Below are 17,576 nucleotides of genomic sequence, written 5' to 3'. Positions count from 1 at the left end.
CGGGCGTGCGGGGCGCCCGCCCGAGCCCCGCGCCCGCGCCCGCCCGCCCGCTCGCTCGCTCGCGAGTCAGCTCTGCCGCCGCTGCCGCTCTAGCACAGGCGGAGACACAGAGACACACAGACTCTGAGAGCAGTTTTCGTGCAACTCAAAATTAGCGCGGGCAGGTTTAACATCGATAATCGGCTGCGAAATGATCCCGGCAGCCGGGGGCACAGCCTCGGCCCCGTCGCCCTCGGTTTATACAGCTAACAAAAGAAACCAGGACCTGTCTCCAAATAGCCATCTTAGGCTTCAAGGCTAGGCAGAAGCTGTAGGCCTCAAAGAAGGGCCTATGGAGATGGATAGATCTGGGAGAGGGATCGGAATCGGCCCCGGCCCCGGCCCCCCCAGAACCTGCGGACGTCGCTGTCCGGAACAGTATTGATCCTTTTGAACTTTTTTTTTTTTTGGTGTAAACGGACCGCGTTGAGATTTAAAAGGGGGCGACAGAGGGACTTGCGATTGGTTATTGTCCGGGCTTCAAAAACAAAACAAACCCACCACCACCCCCCCTCCCGCCCCCCAAACAAAACAAGTGCTATTAAATACTGGGCTCTCGGGTGAAAACACAGTGATTCAAGCAGCCCTTGCTTAGTTACTCTTACGGATCGATCTGAAACACCCACTGATGCCTGAGGTATCTACAGATCTCTGTAGAATGGGTATTTATTTCATAGTTAGGTTAGAGTTTTCTTGGATGGTGCACTCTCAGACAAGTGTGGCTGTGTTTTTAACAGGTTTCTGAGAAGAATCAGTGGGGAGAAATTGTTGAAGAGTTCAACTTTCCCAGAAGTTGTTCTAACGCTGCCTTTGCTTTAAAACAGTATTACTTGCGGTGAGTAGTAGTGACTCTTCCACAGTATTTGGAATTGAGGGACTTAAGGGGAGATTTGTTTTTAGGGGAAAAAAAAGAACCCCCAAACAAACCTTGCACACCAGTTTCTAAACTTCTATTCATTTTTTCAGTCTGAGAAACATCAAATATCCATCGAGTGAGGTTATAGGAAGGTGAAAGTGTTCCTCACCTATTTTAGGATTGTTTACATTTTTCATACAGGATCATTACAGGTGACACCCCACCCCCCATCTTGGTAAACATTCTTTTGTGACATTGTTATTGATTGCTTGATATCCACGGAGGGGCAGAGAGGTGATGCTTAGTAAAAGAGTTAAGATAGTTAATGAAACTTTGTATCCCTTGGGAAAATTTTTACTTTGCTTTGGAAACTCCTTTGCCTTTTTTAAATTCTTTAAGATTTTAAAAAAATGAAACCTCTTGTGTGGAACCGTGTAACGGAGTGGTTTTTCAGTAGAATATTTCCACACAGCATAATATGTTGGTGCCTTAGGTGACCAGGATTGTTTTTAGAATAAGTTCTTTGGAATTTTTGAGTGACTTAAAAACGTTCAAAAGGATTATTATATATGTAGGAAGATTAAGGATACTATGAAATGGAATATTATGATTTGGATTTTCTTTCATTCTCTCCCTCCTTTTTTGACTGTATATGACAAAGTAAATTTCTTATTCAGTTGATATGTGATGCAGTTTAGATAATATATTTTCTGATTAAGCTTTATTTTTTCTTTTTCTGATAATTGTAATGTATTATGAGGTTTTTTATTTTTAATGCTTACTTTCTCATAGAGGGTCTTTAGTTGGTGGTGGTTTATTTAAAACTAAAATAATGCTCTTCATATTTATTGCTTTTTAATAATGATATAATTAAAGGGATATAAAAAAGGGATACCTTTTTTTTTTTTAGTTAACGTAGTTTCTGCATAGTTTGAGTTTGGCATTTATCATTGCTCCAAATGCAATATCCAAATGTAGATATTCTGTGTTGAGTTCAGCTTTCTGAAGTAGGAAATGCAGTAATTGCCCAGGTGTACTTTCTATTGGCTACCTTAGATTGACTTCAGGCTTGAAGCTGAAGAGTTCACAGAACTTTGTGGGTAGTTATTGAGTTACACAGAAGTCTAGAAAATATTAAGTATGGCTAGTTGTTATTTTTTCTAGTGTGTGTGTGATGGCAATGTGTGTCAGGGTACATTTTTAAATAAAGGTCTAAAGCAATAAACAAAGTGAAATTAACCCCCCAAACTGTTGATTTAGTAATGTGGTGAGAAGTAGAGAATTTTATATTTATGATGATATTCATTTGCTCATTTCCATTTATAACATTGAGAGGAATGTTATTAATATAGGTCCTGGTTTTCTGGTAATCAGTGTGAACTATTTGGATTTTAAGCTGTTTAAGACACATTTTAAAGTTATGCCTCATATTTATTGGGTTGATTGATTGAAATTTAATATCAAAAGGTACTGAATGGTATCTGTGGTTCATGAGACGGATGTTATTCTGAAGAACTTAACACGCATACAAACAGGATTTTAGCATAATCAATTGAATGTCTAGAATTCCAGTTTTTTTGCAAGTTACATAAATACTGTTTTTCCACTTGTAATTTCTATCCTGAGATCATATCATTCACTGATTGTACTTATAAGTACTATTTTTAAGTATATAGCTTCAGGGTTGTTTGCAACTCTTTACATTGTTCTCAGGTCAATTTGAGCTTTATGCTCCTATTAGAAGCTGCTTTTTGAACTATGTCCTTAGCTAAACTTGTTTTTCCTCCATATGTCACTCTCCAGGTTTGTTTTTGTAGGGTTGTAGCTAGGCTACTAGGAAAAAAGTTGAAGCATTTGTTTTGGAAAATAAAGCCATGTGAAGATTTGCATGGCTTGTAAAGAAATACAGGAGAAATATCCTGGTCAAAAATTGGGTACTACCTTGAAAGATTTTTTTTTTTCCATAGTGGTGAAATATTGCACAATTAGAGGACATGTATTATGCTGAGTTTTACACCTTCCTCTGAAAAATCTTAACTGGCAGACAGGATGCCAAGCTTTCATAGTAATTCTGTTACTTAACCATAAGACTGCGTCTTTACAGTAAGAAGTAGTAATCGAGTGACTTTGTGAGTTTCCTCTTTGATATATCAAATTGAATATCATGGTTTCTGGAGCAGATAATGCATTGTGTTTTATAAATCACAGGTAGAATTTTTTAAAATAACTGCTTTTTCATTTGACCTATTGGAAGACTGCTATTACACATACCAGTTTTCATTTACTCTATAAGTTTAATATTTGCTGACATTCCTCTGTAATTTCAGTATTAATTGGATGGCTATTAGCCTAGTATGGCCAGGATGAAGATATGATACATCTTATGATATTACAGACATTTAAATAAAGAGGAGCAAACTAGTATGCTGGCCATGTATATATTCTAACATTTCTGTGTTTGTTTTGATACAAACATAGACAGTCATTGAATGTAGAGACTTGAGTTTAGTGGTCTGCCAAAAAGTTTGATTGTATCAAACATACATTTATTCAGTTGTAGATTGCATATAAAAATTTCTCAAAGTCTAAAATTGATGTGATTGATGATTTGTTTAAAACACCGGCATTTAATGTTTTAAATGTTAGTGCCTACTAGTAATGTGTAAAAGTACTCTATTTAAAAATTGGGTATTAATCCTCTATCATGTCCATATATTTTGTTTTCACTTAGTTCCTTTCTTGGCCTGCACATCTCCATTTCTTCCACAGATGGTTATTTCTAGAATATCCCTATCAGTATAAAAAGATAAGGTAATGTTTTCTACATTTTTGTAGTTGGAGAAATTAAAGTGCAAAAAATATCCAAATGGCTTTAGAGGCATTTGTTAATTGGACAAAAAAGTTGTATTCCTGACACATGTTCTGTAATATTTAATCAGTCTATTATGAATTCAGTTAGTCACAAATGATTTTAAGAAATTAAAATGTGGTTGGAAGTTACATACAGTTAAGTGTATGCCCAATATGAATGTATAGCTATACACAGTGTGTTCTGTATTTACTCATTGAATTTTATTTTTTGTTCTGTTTTGGTGCAAAGGTTGGGGCACAATTTACTACTCTTATTTCCATTAAAAATTTGAAGCCTTGGTATGAAGATTTAGGTAAATATTTCAAATACTTAGTTGAAGAATTTTGTTGTAGCTTACGCCAACAATAGTCAAGGTTAACTTGATGTTCCTGTTATAAAACTTGATTTTTTGGAAAGGAGGTGAAATATCTTGGACATTAAAAATTTACTGTACAAAACTATGTATTACCGATTTTCTTATAATATTAAGTGATTTATTTATTTTTTTTTTTACATGTATCTACCTTTAGAATAGCCAGCAACTTTATTGTAGCATTGTATCCACCAGAGTGAATTTTCAGTTGCTTTGTGAATTTATTCTATTTTTCCCCCCTTGGTGAATAAAGTCCTCCCTTAAATTATACCAATCTAAAGAGTTTACATTTATCATTTAAATAGAATGAACACACTCATGTTCTCTAGTTAGTGTACACCATGTAGATTACCTCTTTTAAGAGAAGTGTTTTATGAATCACTTGATGTTCAGTGAATGAATGATTCACAATTGTAATAAAAAAGTAATACACTGACTTTGTAACTGGCTAAACAGAATTGTTAAAGCGGACATTGTTCGCTTTATTCAAGGAAGAAAAATAAAAGTAATGTGGAGATTGGAAGGACAACTGTATTTAAATAAATTGTTCATATATGGATTTTAAATTTAGTATTATAAACTGTGTCCTTTCATTTTGAACAAACCTGATTTTGATATCTTCTGATATTCTGTTACATTTTAAAGGGCATGCAGACATGTTGAAAGAAAGTAGAGAAGGTTGAAAGACTGATCAGGGCTCAGCTAGGTTAATGTTGTGTCTTAGAAGTCATGTTCAAATAGCCTAAATTTGCCCCAAAGTAAAAATAAATCTAACTCACTCCAAGATAGTTAGTTCACTGAAGATATGTATTTTACTGAGGCTACTAACTAGCAACTTCATCATAACTCCCAAAAATGTTTGTGCTTTTTTACATTTACATTTTCTGCCTTAGCAGTTAACTAAAAACGTCTATTTCTAAATAGGAGCACTCTTTTATAATCTTACCTGTACTCTGTTGTGGATTCAATATTTTCATAGTTGGGTGTGTGTGAAATCCACTGTAACTTTGATAGAAAAGCATATCACTGCTATGAATCTTTTTTATTGCCAAACTGAATGATATTGGAAGTTGGAAAAGGAATGAAGGATCAAACATTTTAATTCATTGCAATTTAGGTGCACTAGTCTGCAAGCAAGTATTTAATACATATATTTAGGTGAAGTGTTTAGAGCTTTTATTAATATTTGGTGAAGAAGTCTACTTAATGAGCATTTTCCAGAATGGTATAGACCTTACTGAAGTTTACTGACAAAAATGCGTCTTGTCCAAATTGGGAATTAGAGGACATATGGGGCAGAGTGAGGGGGATTTTCTCTGTCTCTCCTTCTTTGATCTGCCACCACCATCATCACCATACTCTTGGTATTTAGGATCAATTAAAGTAGAAATTCCCAATTTGTGCTTTATGAAATACCTGTTCTCTTGAAATGTCAGTATGTTTCCTTGAAAAAAAGGCCAGATGAATTTGAGCAGTAAAGCTAAACTTGGGTTACTTTATTGCAGGACTTCTTAGAGACTTTATTTTGTTAATGTGCATGTGGATCTCTAGATTGGAGAAACACGATTTATTACTTCCTTCCCTCTAGCCATAGTAAACGGTGTTTCCCAAACACTACCACACATCGCAGGAGTGTGGTGCGAAACCCCATGTTTGAGGAACATTTGTTAAGTTCTTTAGAGCACAGTTCGGGGAACTCTGATCTAGAAGAAATGGGGGTTAAGGAAGAGAAATTTTAAATATGGAAAATAATGAGGAAATGAGAGGTAATTATGTATATTTATATAGAGATATATAAATATGAATGTGAATTTATAGGAGCTATTGTTGGCATGTCTTTATTAATGGCTGTGCAAAATTACATTGGTAGTACTTGTTAAATATTTGTTTGAAATAGGGGGATGTTAAAGTTATCTCATGTTCATTGCCAATAAAAGAAAGGTAAAGAAATACTGCAGTTCAAATAGAAGAAGAAAAGTTGAACCTTCAAGATAAGCAGTGACCTTAGTTGGTCTGGAATGGAGAAAGCTGTCCTTGTAGATACATAACAGTATTTTTTCTACTATTTAAACTATAATGTGATGAAGGACAAAAGACCAAAAAAAAAAAATGACCATGATAAAGATTTTTAAGTCTTAGGCAGTGGTTCATATATTAACTTGATATTTTTTTTTTTAAGATTTTATTTATTTATTTGACAGATAGAGACATAGCGAGAGAGGGAACACAAGCAGGGGAAGTGGGAGAGGGAGAAGCAGGCTTCCCGCCGAGCGGGGAGCCCGATGTGGGGCTCTATCCCAGGATTCTGGGATCATGACCTGAGCCAAAGGCAGACACTTAACGACTGAGCCACCAGGCGCCCTTAACTTGGTATTCTTTATGACAAAGGAATTTATGATTTTATTTGACCACTTAGTCGTCTTTTAACTTAAAATTCTTGTTTGAATCAGCAGCCCCCCCCAAAGCAAGTAACTGCCCTTTATTTCCCTTGCTGTCCGTCATTCTAACTAGAGGCTTTTTTTTTAAAAAAAAAAAGGATATTTATATTTAAATGTTTTTTAAATTTGTACAAGCCTCTCTAAAGAATTATAGCAGAATTATTGGTCACATTGTTTTATGGAATAGTAATACTTTCATTGAAATATGGTGGTAGTTCTGTTCAAAATTTGTATTTACTTTAGTTCTGTAACTTTAAAAACTGAGAAGTCCTATCATGAATTTTGACGTTAGGAAAAGCTGTTTAGAAGTAAATATTGGTTTAAGGACCACGCTTACTGGAGTTAAAAATGGGGATGTTAGCATTAAAGATTATCTTCAAATATTTTATGGCTTGAAGTTAAAAGCATAATTTTTATGAAAAGCAAATGTGAATTTGAAATAAATTTAAATGACATGGTTAGTACGGTTTATTCATAGTAGAACCAAGGAAAATAGGCAGATTGATTCTGTTTATTCAGAAGTGCACAAAGATGCATATATGCTGATTGATACTGGTATTGGTTACTTACCATAAAATTTATTGATGCTTTCACTTGGAATTAAAACTTTTGGGGGACCTAGAATAAAGAGATGGTTTAGAGCAAATGTCACTCTCAGTAATGTTCAGATTATCAATGAATTTCATTAAGCTTTCCAAGAATTGTGTTAACTAATATCAGAGTCTAATATATACTTTTCTGTTCCAAAATATAAAGAAGTGTCATTTGTGCCTGGATACTTTTTGCATATTCATTATATTGTGAGTGGAAGTTAATTCATTTCTGTAAGATATATACCTTGTTGACTAAGTACGTTGCAATAACATAGCTAACAAGGGCTCCACTTCAGTTGAGGGGAATAAAAGGGCACATGAATTACCAATTCAAACTTACCCTAACTGTATTTGTGTAATTTGGATTTTAAAAAATAATTAAAAATAAGTTTTCCTTAATATCTAGTTGGGGTTTTTTTTCTATGTAGGACTTTATGATTATAGTTGCTGGAACTATAATCTCTTTGTGATATCCAGGAGTAGCTATCAACATTCTGAATTGTTGCCCCAGAATGATAGAGCCATAATTCCATTAGTATCTAAGTCAGTGTTTGCAGGGTCCACCCCACCTTACTGTGGGAGATTTTGTGGTTGGGCTGAATCTTTTGTTTTGGCTGTTCTATCTCATTAGTTTCTTAACAGTTTCCTTTTTCTTTTCCTATCATGCCATTGATTTGTTGGAGGAATGAGGTTATTTGTTCTTTAGGCTGTACCAAATTCTGAATTTGGTTGATTGCTACCTTCAAGTGTCAGTTAACTTGTTCCTCTATCCCCTGTATTTATTCCCTGAAAACTGATGATTTAAAGCTAGATACCATTCAAGTTCAGTATTTTAGGCATACTTGATGTGTAGTGATGTGCTTTTCATCGAATCATGAGACATAATCATGTTTATGTTGTCCCATTTTAGTGGTGTTGAGATTGATGAGTGATTTTAAGTAATAATAGTCTGTAGTTTTAAAAAGTGTGCCAAAGGTGATTCTTAAAGTGTGCTGAAGTTTGAGAACAGCTTCCTGAGATAACTAGTTTAACTTGGCATCAGTGTATTGGCCAGGGCTACATCCAGAACAAAACCTTTAGGTAACATCTGGTCTGGGGCACCTGCTCAAAGCTGCACCTGTCATGTCTCAGCAGAGCCTGGACACACCCTACACTTTGTCTCTGGGCTCCAGAGAAGCTAACAAGGGCTCCACTTCAGTTGAGGGGAATAAAAGGGCACATGAATTACCAATTCAAACTTACCCTAACTGTATTTGTGTAATTTGGATTTTAAAAAGTCATTAAAAATAAGTTTTCCTTAATATCTAGTTGGGTTTTTTTTTTTTCTATATAGGACTTTATGGTATTCATCCCAAATGAGATGCCATTTGTTTTATTGAATTTATTGAATGCTTTTCTACTTTGTGAGGATTTTGTTGGTCTGTCCCAGTACTGCTGAGGGGGGTTAACTTATATTTTATAAATTCCTATGCAAATAACAACATTAACAAGAACTTGTTTTTTAATGCACTGTCTTCATTTTTCAAACCATTTTTATACGTGAGATTTTTATTTCAAATTTTAGAAGTAATTGCTGTTATTTAATTTTAGAAAAAATAACACTTAGAAAAAAAATTCTTTACACCACTCAAACTCTTTTCTTTTGGAGCATATGGGCTACTTCTTAAAAAAAAAAAAAAGGCTGTAGGTTATATCCAACTCTCAAACTCAAGTGTCAGCCATAATGGCCAGTTAGAAAAGTGGCTTTTTTAAAATATATTTTCAGACCACACTTTCCCCCCTTTGCCTTTCTGTTTCCTTCCCTAGTGATAGACTTGCTTTAACAAAGCATTGTCTTATTTATCACCTATCATTATGCACAGTTGTGAAATATCTTCAGGCATATTCCATGTTCTTGGTATTTACCTTTTGTTTCTATCAGTAAATGATTTTTTTCATTACCATTTATTTGGTGGGGCCAAAATAAAATGTTGCCTTTTATGAAGCAAGATTTAAATAAATTTGTATAAGAATCTATTGTTTGCATATACATCTTATTGTGAAATATGGCAAGTATCTGATTCTAGCCTTTCTGAGTTCTTACCTTTGTCCTTGGTTATTTTTTTTTTTTAAGATTTTATTTATTTATTTGAGAGAGAGAGAGCACATGAGAGGGGGGAGGGTTCGAGGGAGAAGCAGTCTCCCTGCTGAGCAGGGAGCCCGATGCCAGATGGATCCTGGGACTCCAGGATCATGACCTGAGCTGAAGGCAGTTGCTTAACCAACTGAGCCACCCAGGTGCCCCTGTCCTTGGTTATTTCTTACTTATATCATTCAGTGGTCAGTTGCTCTATGCACAAAGATGATTTTTATTATGTAATTATAACATATCATTCATGGTGAAGTGTTTTCAGATGAAACTTTTTTTTTTTTGTTCCTCTCCTAGACCATTGGTTAATTTTAAGTAAGTAAAATGTTAGTAGAAACATACATGAGGTGAGTAGGAACATTCATCTGTTAAAATAGGACAAAGAAGAGACCATAAGTTGGGGCTCTATGTAGAAAATACCTAACTTGTAGTACTTTAGAGATGGGACTAAATTTAAAATCATCAGTAATAAGGGGCGCCTGGGTGGCTCAGTTGTTAAGTGTCTGCTTTTGGCTCAGGTCATGATCCCAGAATCCTGGGATCAAGCCCTGCATCTGGCCGCCTGCTTGGCAGGAAGCTCGTTTCTCCCTCTCCCCCTCCTTTTGTTCCCTCTCTAGCTGTGTTCTGTCAAATAAATAAATAAAATCTTTAAAAATAAAATAAAAATCATCAGTAATAATGCCCAGGTTGATTATACTTTTCATAATGGTTCATAGATTAAGTGAATATTCACTCTACCTGAACTCAGATAAGACCACTTCATACTTCATAAACAGAAGCAAGCTCCTACCTTAGTAGGCTGTGTACCTCTGAGTGCACTCCCAAGTAATAGGTGACGTGTTCTTAAGTGGTTTGGTATAATCTTTTTAGTTTATACCACTGAAAAGTCAAACCTCTGAATTTGTGAGTAGTTTTTCCAGGTAGACCCACATTGCAATTCATTAATTCAATCTAGTAGTAAAAAATCTGATTGAGAAATGGTAAACCGAATCATTTTCCTTCCTTGCTATGTTTTCTTTTTTAAAAACTGTTCAGGGCGCCTGGGTGGCTCAGATGGTTAAGCGTCTGCCTTCGGCTCAGGTCATGATCTCAGGGTCCTGGGATCGAGTCCCGCATCGGGCTCCCTGCTCCTTGGGAGCCTGCTTCTCGCTCTGCCTCTCTCTCTCTCATGAATAAATAAATAAAATCTTAAAAAAAAAAAAAAAACTGTTCAAATTTTTTTGACTATAATGTGAACTCTTGTTTACACTTCATTAGCTATTGACTAATTGTTTTTATTTTGCCACATTTGCTTTATATTTTTCTCTTTATATGTGATGGTATGTATATATACACGTACTATTACTGTTATGTAATCATTTGATAGCAATTATAGATAAAAATGTCCTAAATATGAGTGTATATTAAGAATAAAACATTCTCGGGCGCCTGGGTGGCTCAGATGGTTAAGCGTCTGCCTTCGGCTCAGGTCATGATCCCAGGGTCCTGGGATCGAGTCCCGCGTCGGGCTTCCTGCTCCTTGGGAGCCTGCTTCTCCCTCTGTTTCTCTCTCTCATGAATAAATAAATAAAATCTTTAAAAAAAAAAAAGAATAAAACATTCTCTTAATATAGCAACAGTACAGTTATTAAATTCAGAAAACTTAACATGGATACAATCATATTATCTGTATTATATATAGACTTTATTCAGATTTTGCCACTTGTCCCAAAGATGTCTTTTATAGCATATTGTACCCACCCCCACAAGTCCATAATCTTGTATTAGGTTTACTTATATATCCAGTTCTTCAGCCTTTCAGGATATTACCATTTTGAGCAGTACAGGCCAACTGTATTATAAAATTTGGATTTGTCTGATGGTTTTCCAGGATTAGATTTAGGTTACACATTTTTGGCTGGAGGCCAAATGTCACTTTGTCCTATTGTTGATGTTAATTTTGGTTTAAGGTGATGTCTTCCCGGTTTCTCTACTATAAAGTTTCCATTTTCTCTTTTGTAATTAATAATTAACCTGTGGGGATACTTTGAGACATATTAATACCTGGCTCACCATTAAACTTTTACCCAATAATTTTAACATCCGCTGATGATTCTTCCCTGAATCAGTTAATTATAATGGATGTACAGTGCTTATTTTCTAACTTTATCATTACTTCTGCATTTCTTAGTTAGCAACCTATTGTAAGGAAAATTTTTCATTCTTATAATTTATTTTTATTTTAGACAATGGATTAATATCTATTATTATGCATTTTGCTGCTTAAATTTGGCCAGTAAGAGCCCTTTCAAGCCGGCTCCTGTGTCTTTAACATGTTCCCATTTTTAAGCTCATCTGTGCTTTCTGATAAAATAAGATTTTCCAGGGTCAGCTTGTGTTTTGCTTACCCATCTCTAGCATCAGCTGTTTCTCCAAGTAGTGTCCTGGGTTTTTTTTAGCATGAAATGGTATACAGAAACCAAGATCTGGTTAGTAGGTGTACTAATTGTTATTGGGTTGTCTTTCTTCCAGGCTCTTTCAGAGTAAGAGCTAGGAAGTTTATTTATTTTAAATATAAATATACATGTGTTAAAAATCACAGTGCTGTATATACTGATATCTCTGGCTACAAATCCATACAAGTTTCTTCCCTTCTTCCATACCATGCATGTATCTTCCTTCTCCTGCATTGAGAACCCTATTTCCCAACACCAGTATATTTACTCATGTTGTCAGGTTTGTAGTACATACAGTATAATTTCAGAATTGTTATACCTGTACCAGTACAAACAACAAATCTGCTAAGTAGAGTTACAAATTCTTTGCAGTTGTTTTTGTGTTCAGACTGAAGCTGTATTGGTATTTTGTTAAAAAATTCACAGTGGTTGGATTCTTTTTTTCTCGTTACTGTTATTCACTTAAAATATAGTAAAATTCATATTTTCCCTGTTTGTATTCAATTTTGTGATTTTCTCCACTTTTGTTTCTTTAATTTTATTTATGAATATGTAAAACACTTAATAAAATTCTAAAATCAAAATTTAAGATACTTGGAGGTTATCCTCTTCCCTTCCCTTTCTCTTCTACCCCCTTCCCCGCCATGCTTTGTTGGTCACCAGTTTCCTTAGTGTCTTCTTATCCTTCTTGTGTTCCTTTTTGCAAAAAGTATACATATATATATATGCATTCTATATTTATATATGTATGCATTCTATATATATATGCATTCTTAATTTCTGTTAAAATGAAGAATGCATTTTGCTTTTTTTCACTTAATGTATCTTGACTATCACTCTAATAAATTCATAAAGTCCCATTCTTTTTTTTTTAACAGCTGCATAGTATTCCATTGTGTGGCTATATCCTAGTTTATCCCCCACATAATGGCACTTAGGTTGGTTCCAATATTTAGAATTACAAATAATGCTATATGAGTAATCTTCTGCAAATCTAGTAACCTTATGCAAACCTATTTTTAAAGTTTTGGAGATTTATCTTCAGAGTAAATTACTAAAGTGGGTGTTGATGTAGTAATCGAAGAATAAATGCATATGTAGTTTTGTTAAATATTGCCAAATTCCCTTTGTGGGGAAGAAATATTTAATATTCCCACCACAGTATATGAAGGTGACTATTTCCCACAGCCTTGCCATGTGCTGTCAAGTTTTTTAAGTTTTACCAGTGTGAGGGGTTAAAAAATGGTATCTCACTATATTTTAATTATTGGGGCATATATAGCATGTTTTAAAATTTTATCTGTTTGAGAAAATGAGCGCACATGTGCATGCACGTGTGAGCAGGAAAGGGGGCATAGGGGAGTGGAGGGAGGGGGACAAGCAGACTCCCCACTAGCCACTCTGGGGACTCTGTCTCATGATCATGAGATCATGACCTGAGCTAAAGCCAAGAGTCGGTCACTTAACCTAGTGAGCCACCCAGGAGCCCTATATTCCCATCTCAGAGTGTTGTGGGTTTTTTGTTTTTTGTTTTTTTTAGGAAGTTTTCTTGGCTATTTTATGTTTGTTTTTCCATATGAACTTCAGTGTCAATTTGTTCTAGTTCTAGAAAAAAGCTTTTTGGTTTTGTTTTTTTTTTTTTGAATGTAGATTGCATTAAGTTTATCAATTATTGCAGAAGAACTGAGATGATGGTATTGAGTTGAACTATCCAAGAACAACGGAAGTCTTTCTATTCAGATCTTTTTGTGTTATGCAAGAGTCTAAAATTTTCCTTTTATAGGTTTTGGACATTTTTAAAGTTTATTCTTAGATGTGTTATCATTTCTGTTCCTACTGCAAATGTGGTTTTTCTTCCATTTTAATCTTTTAATTGGTTATCATTTATTTACACGAAAGTTTTTTTTATATTATAATCTGCCTTACTCAATGGTTTTACTGATTTTGGGGGGCTTTTTTTGTTTTGTTTTTGGGGGGGGTTGGGAATGGGCAGAAGGAGGGGGACAGAGAGAATTCTAAGCAGGCTCCATGCCCACTCAGGGCTTGATCTCACAACCCTGAGATCATGACCTGAGCTAAAATCAAGAGTCTGCTCCTTAACCGACCCAGGTGCCCCAGTTGTTTTACTGTTTGTATTAATTTTATCATTGATTTTTAAGAATTTTTAGATCTACTAGCATGTCATCTGCAAATAGAGATGGTTTTACTTCTTTCCTAAATTTTATGCCTTTCATTATTTAATGCCTTTAATTATTTTCTTTTGTCTAATTGTGTTGGCCACTATTAAATAGTTGGAAAGATGAAGATGTCTTTGCCTTGATGATGACCTTAATTTGATGTTTCTAGCATTTCCTCATTGACTAAGGTACTGCCTGCTATGTGTTCTTTTTTTTTTTAAGATTTTATTTATTTGTTTTAGAGAGAGAGCCCGCACCTCATCAGGGAGAGGGGCAGAGGAGAAGGGAAAGGGAAAGGGAGAAAATCTCAAGCAGACTCTTGCCGAGCTCACAGAGCCCATCTTTGGGCTCAGTCTCACGACCCTGAGATCATAACCTGAGCTGAAACCAAGAGTCAGTTGCTCAACCGACTGAGCCACCCAGGTGCCCCCTGCTATGTGTTCTTGATGCAGTCTTAACTCTATATGTTCTACTAAGATAGTATTTCTGTATCTATTTATTGAATGAACAATACTGTTAGACTTAGAAGTCAGATTTAGAGATATTCTTCATATGTTTTATCTACTAGAATTCATTTTTTTAAAATCTGAAATTATTTCTTTATTATCTGCATTCAGGAGGGGAGCTAATACTGAATATTACAATTTTTAAGTCCCATTTCGCAGCTTATATTGGAATGTGAATATTTCTCATGTTCTAGGAATTTAACATATAAATAAACATCAGCTACAATGCTAAATGACAACTTCAGAGGAAGGTTACCTTTCCTGTTTCTAAGTATCCATTAAAAAGTTTTTACTATTTCATTCTTTGCTAGCTCTTGCATCACCTGCCGTATAAAAACAAGACAATAATTTAATTCATTGCTTGATTTTATATTATTAAAACTAGTATAAACCATGATTTGATCATTGCTTAATTTTTATATTCTCAAGATGAGAAGTAATTGTTTTTGTCAGAAGTCTTCTTTTTTTTTTTTTAAAGATTTTATTTATTTATTTGAGAGAGAGAATGAGATAGAGAGAGCGTGAGAAGGGGGAGGGAGGGTCAGAGGGAGAAGCAGGCTCCCCGCCGAGCAGGGAGCCTGATGCGGGACTCGATCCCGGGACTCCAGGATCATGACCTGAGCCGAAGGCAGTGGCTTAACCAACTGAGCCACCCAGGCGCCCCTGTCAGAAGTCTTCTTTATAGGTTATCCACCCTGTGGAGATGAAAAGCAAATTCATATTTTAGTTATAATCAGAAATCTTATATGCCCATTTTAGTGAATCCATTCAAATCCATTACCACTAAATTAAATGTTATGTTTTTACATTGCATATCTGATCCTCAGGTTTAGATATAATTTGGATATTAAAGTCTTGTTAGTTTTGAGAGTTGCTTAGAACATCCTTCCTTCTTTATCCCCTTCTTTATAAACTGGGGGGATTAACTTAAATGGATGTATGTGTGCATGTGCACAAATACGCACACACACACATACATGCAATACTATGTATTAGCTTTAAGCAAACAGCTTGATAATTTCTTGGTCAGTTCTTGAACATACCAAATCTTATAGATATTACCAAGTCTTACACATTTGAGGTGCTAAGCTGAGATAGACATTAGATACTATATGCAGATGTAACATTTAGAGGCCTAGTAATATAGCTTTAGATTCCTAAAGATAGGAACAAGAAGTATGTAGTTCGAATTGGAGATGACTACCTAATCTATCAATTCATAGCATCACTATTCTTAGGACTAGAAGAGATTTTAAGAAAGTGGTCTAACCCTATGTTTTTTGTTAAGCTAAAAATAAAGATATTTTTTTCTGTTAGGCCTGCATAAGGATAATTAACTTACCTAAGATCACTATTACTGAATGATGGAAGGGGAGAGTAGAAGCCAGAGCTGCCTTTATTACTCTAGCTACTCTTTTCTGACTTTAAAGGAATGTATGTAGAAGATTGTCAGAAATTTCTTTGCTACTATAAAATGTGACCTTTATTTTTACATTAAGATGATTCTACTGACTTACACCATCTACGAGGCATAGGTTTTAAATTGTTGGCCAGTAGCAGTGATAATTATGTACTTGATTTGTCATTTGTATCAGCAGTCTTATCTCTTTCCCCTTCCTGTTCAAAGGATTATGTTTACAAGACAGGTGAGTATTATTGGAAAGCCCATAGCAAAACATATAGCAATCACTGGGAAAATCACTTTTTACTTGAGAGATATTCCTTATTTTTAAATGTTTTGCTTGGAAAAAATTAAACTTACATATTTGATAATTTTTTTTTTTAAAAAATAACCAGGAATACTAATTTAAAGTTTTCAGTCTGGTACATTATTTTTTAGATGGAGACCTCTACTGGAAGTATGAAGCAATAGATGGATTCCATTATACATTATTAAATATTTAGACAAAGGGATGGCAAGGAGATTTACTTAAGACAGAGTCAATGTAAAGTATCCTAGAGTCCTTTTAAAAGAATCTTTCTTATGGCACTTTAGATAATAGTGTACTTTTGGTTTTATGACATCATCTTTTAAGTTTTTTATAAAGCAGAATACTAAGTTTATATTTGACTTTTGCTTTTTAGCTGTTTATTGAATTTGTCACATGCCAGGCACTGTGCTAAATGGTTTACTATAACTCATTTTTTCTTCACACTTCCCTATGTCATAGGCACTGTTATTCTATCAATGTTATAGAAAAGAATGTAAGATAAAGAGGTTTAAGAATCTTACCCAAGGTCGCACAGTAAGTTCCGGAGCTAGTCTTTGAACCTGGGCCATTTGGCTCTAGAAAAGGTGTGCTATGTTGTCTTCCCCCAAATACATATGATTACAACTTTATAGAAAAGTATATGAAGACAAGGACTTAAGGGGAATAAGCAAAGTATGAAAATGGTTGAGATAGGTGTGGGATTGTGGCTTTTATTTTTAAAAAATCCTTTAATGTGTCTCTTTTCAACAGAACTTGTGTGCTGCAGTACAATTTATAGTATAGTTTATGTCTACAAATATTCATCTTACTGGATTTCTAGATTTCTACAACTCTACAAGTTAGGTATTATCCTGTCTTTTAGATGAGGAAAATTGCCTTTACTATTGATAATAAGTAGTGGTATCAGGATTAGAATTTAGCTTTACGAATTATAATTCGTGCTCTTATTTTACTGCCAAAGTCTTGGGGTCAAGGACTTTTTTTTTTTTTACTTTTATATATCTCTTAAAGCCCCTAATTAGATATTTGATACATTATAGTTGAACCAAATCAGATCGTCTGCCACTGGGGAGATCCTTGTGAACCCAGGTGGGTATGGTGGGCCTCTCAGCCAAATGAAAATCTAATTTGGAAATTCTGAAAGAATTGAACAATTTTAAAATACAGAATTAGAAGTATAGCATTCCGTTGATCCCTAAGCTTTACCTTTTCTTGTGTGGTTTTATGAAACAGGTACCAAGAGTCAGTTCTAGTTGTAGAGTATATATTAACATTGTGATAAATGTGGCATTTTGTGCTGTTTTATATAGCACTTATTATTTTTTTTTAGGTAAAATAGACTCTAATGTTTCCCTATCTCTCTTTATGAACTACAACAGAATAGAATCTTGTGTAAGAGTTGACCCAAAGTAATATTGATTTTTTTCAGACTAGCAGGTGAAAATCCAAGGATTTTGCAAAGTAACTA

At 34.7% G+C, this 17,576-nt stretch overlaps 1 protein-coding gene across 1 annotated transcript in view; it reads left to right on the top strand.

Moving 5' to 3' along the window:
* ARID2 (AT-rich interaction domain 2) overlaps window positions 1–17,576 on the top strand; it is a 165,581-nt gene that overhangs the window by 5,592 nt on the left and 142,413 nt on the right. Inside the window, exon 3 of the mRNA XM_021704874.2 lies at window positions 777–874. Coding sequence (XP_021560549.1) covers window positions 777–874 — 98 coding nt within the window. The remainder of the gene's footprint in view (window positions 1–776; window positions 875–17,576) is intronic.

Source organism: Neomonachus schauinslandi, chromosome 5, assembly GCF_002201575.2.
Source record: "Neomonachus schauinslandi chromosome 5, ASM220157v2, whole genome shotgun sequence".
Taxonomy (NCBI): Eukaryota; Metazoa; Chordata; class Mammalia; order Carnivora; family Phocidae; genus Neomonachus; species Neomonachus schauinslandi.
Note: the sequence above shows the minus strand (reverse complement) of the source record. Positions and strands in the feature narration are given on the sequence as shown.